General features: G+C 36.5%; 1 protein-coding gene across 9 annotated transcripts in view; it reads right to left on the bottom strand.

The window, feature by feature from the left end:
* The window catches only part of Pard3b (par-3 family cell polarity regulator beta), a 977,771-nt gene that overhangs the window by 384,216 nt on the left and 580,388 nt on the right, over positions 1-13,167 (bottom strand). For all 9 annotated transcript variants that reach the window (XR_012447363.1, XM_074071526.1, XM_074071528.1 and 6 more), the window contains 2 exons: positions 11,109-11,208; positions 3,398-3,513 (listed from right to left, as the gene is read on the bottom strand). Coding sequence is in view for 8 of the 9 variants with exons in the window: in XM_074071526.1 (XP_073927627.1) it covers positions 3,398-3,513; positions 11,109-11,208 (216 nt within the window). In the remaining variant the exon portion in view is untranslated. The remainder of the gene's footprint in view (positions 1-3,397; positions 3,514-11,108; positions 11,209-13,167) is intronic.

Genomic DNA, 13,167 nt, shown 5'->3' with positions numbered 1-13,167 from the left:
TTTTTGATTTTAACTTATTTTTTTAGATAGAGTCTTACTTTTTGCCTAGATGGGCATGAGGCCATGATCCTCCTACATATGCCTCCTGGGTAGCTAGGATTACTGGTGTGTACCATCACACTTAGCTTGTTTGTTGAGATGGGGTTTGGTAACTTTTTACCTGGACTGGACTCCAACTGCAATCATCAGGATCTCTGCCTCCAGAGTAGCTAGAATTATAGGTATGAGCCACCAAGTCCAGTGAGTAATTTGTGATTTTTGTGGGGACAAAAGGGTTCATACCTCATATACCATAGATACAAATATATTATAGATTGTTAATCATTTTTAAAAAGCCTCTAGAAAAAATAAATGAGATAAACACAAAATCAAAATGTTAAAAGGAAAAAATATGGAAATATTTGACTATAAGACTAAAATGTTTTCATGGTAATGACTATCAAGTTCAAACTAAAAATGAGAAATAATAGATCAGAAGAAATTACTTGCAACCTGTATAGCAATATTCCAAAAATGAGACAGAAAAACAATTAAGAAATGAAACACTGGCAAAGGACATAAATAATAAAATGCAAAACAGGAAATACAAATGGATACAAAAACCCAGACAAAATAAAAACTTTCAGTTAGGCTCAAATTCCATCTACAGGGAGAAGAGAAAAGCAAACTATAAATCAAGACTCATTCATTTAACACCAAGCAACTATTTCAAATAAATACATGTATCATAAACAAGTATATCCATGGGAAATCAAATGGATAGAGGGCTTCCTAAAAGGATAATACAGCTGGGTATGGAGGGGTCTGTCTGTAATCCCAGCTATTCTAGAGGCTCTAGGTAGAAGGATCATAGTATAAGTTCAGCCCCTGGCAAACATCACAAGATCTTACTTGAAAACTAAAGTCAAAAGGAGTAGAGATGTGGCTCGGGTGGTAGAGCACCTGCCTAACAAGTGTGAGGCACTGCATTCAAACCCCAATACTCACAAAAATAAAAATAAAAAGGATAATACATAACAAACTGTTTTTAAATTGTATTTGTATCTGGTAAGTAGGGAAAGATAATGGGGGGTAAGGAGCCTATTATATTCATAATAGGTATTGCCTGTTTGAGGAAATATAAGTGAAAAAAGTAAATGGAACATATGAACAATGACTCATTAATATTAATTAATGGGAAAGAATTAATCAATTAAATGAATTTAATCAATGAAAATGAGTATCAATGACTCATTAAAATGAGTCTTAAGTAAGCTTAAGACTCAGTAGCAAAAACGAAACAAAGATGGTACCGATGGGGCTTACAACCTTTGAAGATTCCCACAGAATTTATTATTTTTTTAATTAAGTTGAATTTAGTATTTAACCTAAATATTTCAGGATTTTTAAAGATGGATTCTCATCCTCCTGAGAGTATTAGTCTTATAAGCATCTCATGAACCTTACTTTAGCAAATAGAGTGCCTCACATTGACCTAGGGCTATCTATGGTAAACTGCACTACACATAACATTCTGTTCTCCTAATCAAAAGAGGAAAGATGCTTCCAAATGTTTACCATTGGGGAATCTCTGGGCTGATTCACTGTGAGAGTCCACACATTCATTAAGCTCACTTCATTGTCTGTTCTGGTGAGAAGAAACCAGGATAGTCCTAGAATACTCCCTCCCACAGGCTCCTTAGAAAACTTTAAACTTCCTAGAAAGGGCTCAATGTTGATGGTCACTCTAAAAATGTTTTTGTAGCATGTTATTGAGTACTTCCACTGTAGGGTGCATTTTAGCCAATGCTTTTGGTCTTGTATTTATGTCCTTCAAACCATACCTCATCACTTGCCTGATTTTGCAAACTGAACACACATTATTGTCTTTTGTGGGATATGTACAATAAAATGCAATGGATGACTGATAGCTATGCATATTTTATAAAGATTATTTTAATTTAAAAGATAAACTTCAAAAATAAAGTTTTCAGTAATGAGAAATAAGAACAGAAATACTTTTTGGACATGGCTCATGTTTTATTTTTTATAGATTTGATAACATTTTTTCTCTCAGTTAAAATGATGTCATGTTATTTTAATCCTTTGCAGAGATTTTTAGAGCCATAACACTGGCCACTTTTTAAATTAAGTGAGGAAAACAGTAATAGATTTCTCTCCTCAAAATTAAAAGCAGTTTTTATTCATGCATCTTTTTTATAGAGAAACTAAGGTGATGGAACAGGAAGTGTTTATCAAACACTTCATAAAGCTAAATTGTTCCTTAAATTATTAGTAATAACTGATATCACTTCATACATTATTCCTTTGATTTGTCAGAGGTTCATGCTTGAGAAAACACCCTTATGACCGGTGCTCAAGATAGCCTCCTTGTTAAGGTTTTCTATTTGTGCTTCACTATAGGTGATTAGAGCAAATGTTTCCCAGCGATTTGGCTAATTTATAGAAAATAGAATCAATTTTTCTTGTTTCATCATGATTGAAGATTTTTCTGAACACCTTCAAATGAACAACAGATAAGCACTATTTATCAGATTGGTAGAGTACACAGTTTTGTACGTTCTATTTTCTTGTTGCTATTAATGAAATATATAATATGTCTTGAGAAAATAAAATTGCACAGGTTGGCCTCTGAACATTCAGGAAGGAATGAACATTTTGCTAAGAATTTATTTTTCACTCTCTCTTTTAGAACGCAAAGGAGGACAGCAATGTCTTAGATGTCTATGTTTCAGGGTCCCATGGCCCAGAGTCTGAAGGACACAGGCTGCCCTGGAAGCCAACAGTCACCAAGAAATTCCTTGTGGTGCTCAGAACTTCAGTGGTGTTCAGGCACCACCCCAGGGTGATGACTGATACCCTTGATCTGGTAAACCCAGGGGAGACTCCTTCCCTCCAGTGTCATAGGATTTGGAGAATGGGCCTTTCAGGAAACGAACCTTTTCCACTTCTGCCTTCCCTATCCATCACACATGGAGAAGAAGAGAAGGATGGGAAGTCACCAATTTATTGCCTCATCTCCCCAGGCCCCGCAGCAGGTATGCCTATTACAAATAAACACACTGGCAGGAGTCAGAGCACAAATAGTAAGGCACGTGAGTTAAAGATGCTCATGGTGTTCAGAGCCTCCAGAGAGAATCCTGTTTTCCTGACCTATAAAGGGAGGATATTTCTTGGACCACTATATAAAAATAAATCAACTCTCTTTCCTTTATAAAGGTATAATTATAATTAAATGTGTGACAGGAGATAGGATGGCCATTATCCTTTCCTCACCCCTGGGCTTCTGCAGACCTTGCCCCTGAAGTTTGAGATGAAGAAACAAGACCTGGACATTTGGGAAGATAGATAGGTTGAGGCTGGAGAGCTGACCTGGATGTCACCTCCCCCTGCTTACCAAGGTCCATGCTCTTCGAGGCTTTCAGGTTAATTGATTCTGGCTGCCTGGCTGGTGTCACAGATCTGAGATTGATGTGCTGATCTGGAAAATAGACTGCTGAATCCACCCCAGAGCTGTGAAAAGAAGCCAAATGCTGTATTTAGGTTTAGAATAAAATCTCAGGAAGAGAGAAAGAGATTTCATTTTGAACACAGCTCCTAGTCACTCTTTCTGTAGCCCCTAGCCATGTATTTCAACCAACTCTTGAATCTCAGGCTTCTTTTATGAGATGTAGCAACTCTGTTTTCATGTATTTTATCATGCAGCATAATTTAAATAAAATATTCTCTGGCTAATATCATGTTTTACTCTTCACTGATTTCTGCTAATTGGGATTCTGCTGTATCACATATAACTTTAAGTGGGTGAGGGGTACCTGGGAAGTTTTAGCACTTCAAAGGATGTCAGCAGACATTAGCAGAGCCCAAAAGTGGGCCAAGAGATTTCTGCAGGATAAGTATGACCTTCCTTTAACAGCAAGTGAAAGGGCTGTATCCTCAGAGAAGACATTTTGCTGAATGACTGATGGCTGTGGGAGTTTTGTTTTCTACCTTATTTAGGTCTATCTTCTAAAACTAATGTTAGTGCTGAGCAGATAGTCTGCCCGTCAGTAATACCAAAAGGAAGTCACAGAAGCACAGTTGACAATTTAGACACAAAATATATCAAATGTCCATTAAGGGGTTCTGGATACTTATGGCCAATCTTAGAATTTTCTTTCTGTTGAATATTTTATTTATTTTGTTTGAAGATGGAAGACATTATATAAAGGAATTATAGACAATGGCTTATATCCTGATCTAGAAATAAATTATGTTCATATTCTTTTCCTAAATTAAATTACAGCCACTTTCCTGGTTGATACTCTTGTCTGTTGAGAAAGTACATATGATGGTTCATTTCAACATAACTTCTGTCTTAAGCTCATACACAACAAAGATTCAAACCAAATATCTTCAGGAAATATGAACCGACTGACTGAGGTTGTATTTCTCAAACAGAGACTGATATTTTAAACAACAAAACAATAAAAATAACTTGAATGACAATCTTTTGAAAATGTATAGGGGATTCTCTACTTTTACTTATTTATTTACTTTTTCTATTTTTAAAGGAAACATACCAGAATGAGTTTCGTTTTTTGTTCTTGGAACTCATCAGTCATAGATATTTAATATTGCCTGATAGCAGTGTTAAAACTAATATGCAGCAATAAAAATATTACTGAGTAAGTAAACACTTCAGTATTTTAATTCAGTGGACAGATGAAGATAGTCCCGTAACAGGCAGCACAGTATGGTGCTCAAGAATCAGGGCACCAGAGCAGGTTGACCCGGTTTAATCCTGGCTCTGGATCTTACTCACTGTGTGACATGGGCAAATTATTGGAGCTCTCTGTACTTCATTGTAGTTATGTATAAAATGAGTATAAGTATATTCTCTAACTTATAGGTATCTAAGAGGACAGAATGAGTTGAGATTTGGTAAGTACAAAGACAGTGTCAGGCTACAGTAAGGGCTACAGAAATGGTTAGCTAACATGAGAAAATAGACCTGCTTTTGTTTACCAAATACTATCAGTTTCTGAGCTTCTATAGTTATCTATGCCTTTTAAATTCTCATGGCTACTTCTGTTTTGGTCAAACTCTCAGGAAGGCTGTGACAAACAGCCTTTCTCCCCTTCTATTCAGAAAAGCAATGCCGTGTGATAGGTTAGGGAACTGGGGAAATGTCAGTTTCCTCACCCATAAAATGGATAGTAATAGAATTACTCTGTAAGGCTGTTGTAAGGATTAAGTAAATTAAGATATGTTAAATACTGAGACTAGTGCCTAGCACAGATAAGAACTCACTCAACATGAGCTAAGTTTCTTCTTTTATTTCTATGGGTTAGAGTAGTCTCTGAATGAGGTCCCCGGGCATTCTCCAGTGAAGAGATGGCACATGTTTTCAGAAAAATTTCTCAAGAAGCTTAAATCTACTCTTTAGAGTGATGAAGCTTTTCTGGGCTTCTTTCTTGGTGTCTGAGTATATTCTGAATAGATGAAGTCACTGACATATAAAGTATACTAGATGTGGAATCTAGTGATGGCAAAATATGCCAATTTTATATACAAGAATCCTTGACCTATTTAGTATTATTGATGCTGGTGTGGTCTAATAGCAATACTCACATCTTTTCAGCCCATTTTCAAGAGGAACTCTCAGATGCTCTGACCACATGAGCTTCCCCTTGAGTCTTGGAGTTGTGGAAGCATTTGCTTTTACATATGTTATTTGACCTTTATTTGCACTTAGTTTCTCATCCTTTGATCTCTTGTGATAATGTGGGTTTAGTGTCAGAAGACTCAAGGCCTTCATAAAATCAAAGAATTTAAGAGTTAGAAGGGATTAAAGGTCACCTCATCTTTCAGATAAGACTCAGGCCCACAGAGAAGGACTGATGTTCCAATGTCACACAGCTGGCCAAGAGCCAAGTCAGGTCCAGTGCCACAAGCTTTGGCTAAAATGGTGCCCACTTTAGGATACAAGTTATTATGCTATTAAGTTAACAGAAATCAACCCTTCCCATCTGAAGTACAGATTTGCTCACAATCTCCTATGCAACTTGCATTTTAGGTAAGCTTTTTATTTCAACATAGCAGTGCATATCATGAAAGAAAAGAAAAGCAAGTAGTTAATCAAAACAGATGCTGTATGTTATAATGAAAGCCTTGAGGAAGGAGGCTTAGGACCAACACGAATATTCCTCTTTAAAACAAGGATCACACTGCATTCAAAATACTCTGCTTAAGGCAGACTGTGGGAATCCACCTAAGTAAGGAAAATATTGGTTACACTAATTCATTGTCTTTCATTATCTCACCACACTAGGCAATAACTGATATTTTGAGAATAAGGGCTCAAAATTTCTCAGATTTTGAGAAATAATGATCCATATCCCCATTTTAAAAATAAAGTGGCAATGCCACTTTATTTAGTGTCTGTCTAAATAAAGTCAATTTTTATACAAATATTAGAAAATAATCAAGGATGACTAAAGGAATAAAAGCTGCTAACAAATATACTATCTATCACACACATACACACACACACATGCCTGGTTATGTCCATTAATTTGATCATGATATAACATCTATTACTATTATTTTGAATGTGACCAAGTGTGTAATCTGAAAGCTTTCAGTAGAAGGATACCTCTTGCCATGGCACAGAATGGAAATGCAAAATAAGGTTGAAGTCAGATTGACAGATATTTAAGGAGGGAAGTGAGTGTAATGTAAGACAGTATGGGCTTAGAGTCAAAGGGAGCATACAGTGCACTGAAAGAACAAGTGCAGTATTGAATTAGCTCATGTAAAATATTTTAGACATACAAGTTAGACTAGTAAAATGGTTTGTAATTTTATGCTACAATCAAAAGCATTGGGTGTAAGAGGCTGACACAGTGATTAACTATAAAATATGACATATTTTAATTTTGAAGGGAGCTAGCCTGTGCTCATGACTGAGTGGGCTGCAGTGGAGGCTATGGGAAGCTGGAAGTTGACAGCAGGCCAAAGACATGTCCTATATAAAGGTTGTGTTTTCAGATGAACAACCGGGAATCCATCAAATAGAAATACTCAATGTCAAATTATGCTGCATAATGAATAAATAAGGGTAGCATGAAACATATGCCAGGGTCCTGAATATGGTGATAAACCAGGAATATGAAAGACACATAAGAGCCAGCAGTGAATGTCCAAGGAAAACTGTCTGAAATCAAAAGGCACGGGAAGAAGATTTTGAGAGGCATGCTAAAAAAAAAATGTCACAGGTAGCCATGATTAGGCTCCAACAATTGGCTTGTATGAGTGAGAATAAATGCAGGTCATGTATGTGAGGTAAAGAGAGAGAGAGAATAAAAAAATATGAACAAGTAGAGAAAAACACACTGTTAATAATATTCAGTATTCTGTCTGAAATGTATTTCCCTTGTATTTGTTTTTTATTTAGACACACACATTTTAAGTTTTTCTCTAATAATCTCTGGCATAATGATAGAAATAGGCTCAGTAATTTCTTGATTTCATTTTGGTTCAAAGTAAAGACATTAAGTATGCTCAAATTTGGTTTTCCCTCTTCATGCAAGAGCAGTTCTCTGCTTTACAAGATCAGTACCGCCCCTACAGCACCACTTTTCTCTTTTAAAGGGCTTTTAAGTTTTTGTTTGAAAGACAGGACTTTGAGACATTGCTCGGCCTTCTTGGCTTCCTTCCAATCCTTCCTCCACCCCAAGCTTCACACATCCAAACCCCATTGCTGCTGGTCACCTAGGCAACGCAGCAGAGTGCAGGATGGTGCAGGTCACAGGCTCCCAGGAGGGGCAGAGTAGTAAGGTTTAGGACTTGTTCCTTCAAAAATGTCCCTTTTCTCTCCACCCACACTTCTTCTCCCTTTCTTCATATCCTGCTCTTTTCTTCTCATCCCAAGGCTAATAAGTCTCCTTGTCTATGGTGTCCCCCATCCATCTCATCTGCCACAAATGAAATTTTACAAGACCTGACATTGTCATCCCAGGCTTGAAACCCTTCGGTGCTTCCCCACTGCTCTCTAGAGAAGCAAGGTGCTCATGGAGCAAGGCATGCAATGCCCTTTCCATCGATTCTGCCCCCGATGCCATATGCTTCAGCAGCACTGAATACACTCCCTCTCCTATCCCTTGGTTTTCCTAAACTAACTTGATCTTCCTGCCACTTCTCTGCTTCTTGGGCTCCTTTCCATTCTCCATGAGATCACTCAAACAACTGCCTTTCTTGTGCAACCTTCCTTGACCCTGTAGGCAGGGCTAGTGGTTCAGGCCTCTGGGGTCCCATGGCACTATGTATCTAATGTTTAGTAGGCTGCATCCTAATTACCTTTGTGTCTGTTTCTTTAAGAGGATATTACTTTTATACTGGCAGGAATCATTTCTGATCCATTTTAGTACCTTTGACAGTGTCTGGCTCAAAGCTCCAGAGATACTTTTGAATGCATGAGGGAGTGAAAGAATGACTTAATAATCAACACTGCAGACAAAAGAGCAGATGAAGTGTGAGTAAATATCAGACTTTTGGCTAAAAGGAAGTGAACGTTGATGTTTAAGAAAGTTCTAGCAAAGTGGTAAGGACAGAAAATTAAACACAGGAGGTTAGGGAGGAAAGGTAGGAAGTTATTAATTTATACCATGAAGTGAAGGTTTACAGCGTGAGGTACAAAATAAGCTTTTCTTGTCCCTTCTCCACCCCAAGATCACAGAAGAATGTGTTTTGCAGAAAGGGAAGGGAAGACATCTTGAAGTCCCAAAGACAGTTGCTAAATCCTCATAATTCTATCTTTGTGGTATCTCTGAACTACCTTTCCCCTGAAGATTTCTCACCTGCAAGCTTCATGCCCAATTCATGTCATACACAGTGGAAGCCTGGGTTTCACCACACCTATTGTCTGTTAATTAGATATTACTATCTACCCAATGAAGTCTACATACTTCATTCTGGCATTCTGGGCTTTATCATCTGGCCAATCAGTCACAATACAAGTTGTGAAAATCAACTTACTTCCCATCTCCATGCTGCTCCTTCTGCCCACCCTTCCCTTTCGACATTCCCTTCCTTCTTGGGCTCATCTCATGCCCATGCTCTACCCATGATTTAAGGCTCAGTTTGAATGTCAGTTTTACTATAGCATTTTCCCTGATTCCTTTGCCTGGAAGAATTCACCTCTGCCTCAGATGCCCAGAGCAGTTTCTCTATACCTTCTGCTAAGTATCACTTTATATCTTGTATTTTATTTATTTATTTATTTATTTATTTATTCCATAGTGGATAACTGTGCATATGTTGCTTTGGATTTGGGAAGATGAATCTTTGAGATAAATTCCTAGAAATGAGATTGCTTGATCCAAGGGTAAATGAATATGCAGTTCTGGTAGCTTTTGCTAAGTTCTTCTCTATGGGGTGGGTTTGTCTCATTTTGCATTTCCACTGGCAAAACAGGAGAGAAGTTGCTGTCAAGCTATGAACTCATGCCAATCTGATAAGTGAAAAGTATCTCAGTATTGACTTAGCATAGTTTTGGCTTGCATTTGTCTTATTTTGAATGAAGTTGAACATCTTTACACGTTTGTATCACTTCATATGTTTTTTTGCAAACTGTCTGTACATGTCTTTTCTTATTTTTCCCTTAGATATTTGGTTATTTATTTCCAGACACTTCTAGTGGTACTAATATTTTGAGTGGATTAGGCCTATATCTATGATAAATGTCTCAAATATTTTCTCTGTCATTTGGCTTTTAGCTGTACTTGTGACTTTTTTTGTCATAACAAGTCATTAAAAATCTTTTTAAACTTTAGATATTCTTTTTTATTTTATTTTATTTTATTTTTTTGAGTTTGAGAATCTTTATTTTCCCATCACAATACTTTTGGTTGCAGTGTTTTGTTTTGTTTATTGTTTTATTATTCATATGTGCATACAAGGCTTGGGTCATTTCTTGTATTTTAGTTGTCACTTTTGCCATTAGCTTTCTGGCTTCTTGAGGGCAGATTCATCTTTGTGCCATTCCACTGGTTTTGCACACACTGTATACACAATATACAGTAAATTTCAATGAAGGAAATTATTTAAAAGATGGATTTTTAAATGCCACCAAACTGCCATTTTGAACTCAGGATTGAAACAGGCAATGGAATTAAATGAACAAAAATAAATACGTCCACGTTTCCTTCTAATAAAGCCCCAGAGATACTGATCTAGAACATTATTGTGATTACCAACCTAGTTCACAAAATTGTGTTGGAATAAGATAACTAATTTAAAAAAATGTAAGAATCAAAGATAAATATAGGTAAGTTTCCATCTAATAGAGTTAGCTATACTCTTGTGTTGCTTTATTTTTAGCAGGTTGTGTTAAAAAGCATAATAGGAATGACACCAGGATTGCTGCAAGAAAAACGAAGAAATTTCACAGGATTATCATGGGACATAGAATGCAATAAAGTACACAGTTTTTAACAGCCATAATAAATACAGAAAATAGCAAAGAGACAACTTAATGATTTTTAAAACTCATCAGAAGAACAAAAATCTATGAATTCCACTAGTCAAATAGTATGTATGCTTAGTAAATCTCCCTCTCTCATGCTTGTGTGATTCTAAAAATTATTGATTTTTTAGGTTCTATTACAGAATGGATATAATATTGGGTACCTTTTTCAATATTTTAGATTATATGGTGCTGCTTTAATTTTTAGATTCCATTAACTTTCTTGGAACATCTATTTTTAAAATACCTTTAAGATTTGCCAATAAAAAGGGAAAAAATCCCTAAGCTTTATGTTTTCTCAGTTTTGTTTTATACTTTTCTATATAACTTTTCTTTCAGCTACACTGTCTAGTTTTCAAACTTGTAAAAGAAAATTCAACCATTTTTTTAGATATTATAATAACAAAGTGTACCTTAACAAATTTCAGGAAGCAAAATATGAACAATGTAAGCTATTAGCTATGAGAAGCTTTCACTGGAAGGGAATTATAGATACTATGAGATTTCCATTCTGGAAAGAAATAGAGTTAAAATAAGGTTGCTGAATTTTCCCAGAAAAACCATAACAGGGAACATTTATGATCTATCATTTTATCGATACCTGTGGCTGTAATCTGCAAGGCCCAATTCCAGACCAGGATGTGGGGGTGGGGATGGTGGTACTTCACTCTCAGCCCATCCGTCACTGGGAAGCAATAGGTCTATAAACAAAGAACAAATGAAGCTGTAGTAAACTGGAGGCAGAACTATTTAGTGCCTGATTTTGCTCCAGTCCATCTCTCAGACACAATTTTTACCAACGCATAAACCAGCCCTGAAATAAATCAGGCCTCACCTTAATGGAAGGATTTCTAAGAGCATGACTGCACCCTGTATGAGAAAATGTGTGCCTGCTAATGTGTACCTACCCTGGTGACCTTCTGGCCACCCTGGTGAATCAAGTCCATGAATCTTGACTACCTTCTCCTACGCTATAAACTGATACATACTCATCATCTGTGATTTGTGGAAGATTAAGAAAACCATGTGTTTTATGCCTTAATATTGTTTTTCTGCAAACAAGACTATATAATGACTACTCTGAATTATATGGTGATTTAGGGATTTACATGAGTAGCAAAAAATAACTAAAATAACAACAACAACAACAAAACCCTTGAGATACAGTGCACCTATTTAGACAAAGTAGAGGAGAAGACCAATTTTTTTTGCATGTTTTCCATAATGAAAACCCTTGAGTTTATAAACAAAAGAGTGGTGTCTGCATCTTGGTTTCCTCACTTAATAAAAATGCATACCTTTCCAGGCTATTCTGTACTAAACATGGCTGCAACCAAGGACAAGTTAAGGTTTGGTGAGGTTTTTCGTATGTATCAGACATGTGCTAAGCATTATGTACATTATTTCATTTAATACTCTCAATAACAATATTAACTAATGTGTGAAAACAATATTAACTAATGTGTGAAATCATTATAAAGTATTCTAGTTAAGAGAATTACTTTTACAGCAGGACTGTACATTTCTACCCCTGGCTCCTTCTGCTTTGTGAACTTGGGCACATTACTCAAGTTCTCCAAGATTCAGTCTTTAAATGTAGAAAATGGTGATAAGAACCTTCATTGGGGGTCTCACTAACACACTTAAGCTGTACAGAATTGCTCACAGAATAAAAGACTATGATCCTGATAGGTAAAGTCATTTCCTACTGCACATTACTACCCAAGACTATGTACTGGTCCATGACCATAGTCCTGGTCTTACCTGCTTCCCTGTTTTGGTTTGTAAAATTGCAAAACCCAGCCTGCCTGTTAAAGTTTTACTGTTCTTCCAAGGTCCACCTCAAATGTCACCTAGGATCTGTCCATGCTTTTTTAAATGGTGGTGGAGAATACTCTCTTCCTGACATACGCTTGGACACCATTTCTCACCACTGTGCAGCCCTAGACGGGTTCTTGCCAATGGAATGTGAGTTGCTATGATGAGTGTCATTCCCAGCTTCAGAGGTTAAGAGATAATGTACTGTTTACTCTTGCTCCTTTCCTCCAAATACCACCCAAGAGCCTAGTGATAAAGAGGTAGACATTGCCTAGTCACCAATAGAAGAAGCCTATGTCCCTTAATCACTACATTGAAACAGCACCCATGAAGCATTCTCATCTTACCAAGTCTTACTGGGCTGTGATGTGACCCAAGAAATACACATTCACTATTTTTATCTATCCATTAACATTTTAGGCTTATCCATTACTTAGTATTACATTAAGTAATACCCATATAACATCTATTGCATACTACTTTTGCATTGAATTACCTGTCTTCATTCATCTATTATCATCTATTCATCTGCATTTCTCTTACTAGGCTGCAGACAATTTCCTCCATGAGCTCTCTTTTTCTTCTCCCTCTTCATTTGCAACATCTTCTCAGCTATTTTGAGTTTATTACAATCATTACATTAATATTTCCTGCATTCAGATGAGTCATTTGGTTTTTTTTCCTTAAAGTGATGAAATAAGTGTTGGTACAATTTAAAACAACATATTCTTATGCTGTAAGGGACTTTCCTCCTCTGGATCCAAACAAGCAGTGTTAAAGTCTAGAATTTGGATCTCCTACAAATAGTACTTCTGGATTTCAATGAATGTACAAGGCACATG

Source organism: Castor canadensis, chromosome 4 (assembly GCF_047511655.1).
Source record: "Castor canadensis chromosome 4, mCasCan1.hap1v2, whole genome shotgun sequence".
In the NCBI taxonomy this organism is placed as follows: Eukaryota; Metazoa; Chordata; class Mammalia; order Rodentia; family Castoridae; genus Castor; species Castor canadensis.
This window is presented reverse-complemented; position numbering and strand designations above follow the sequence as displayed.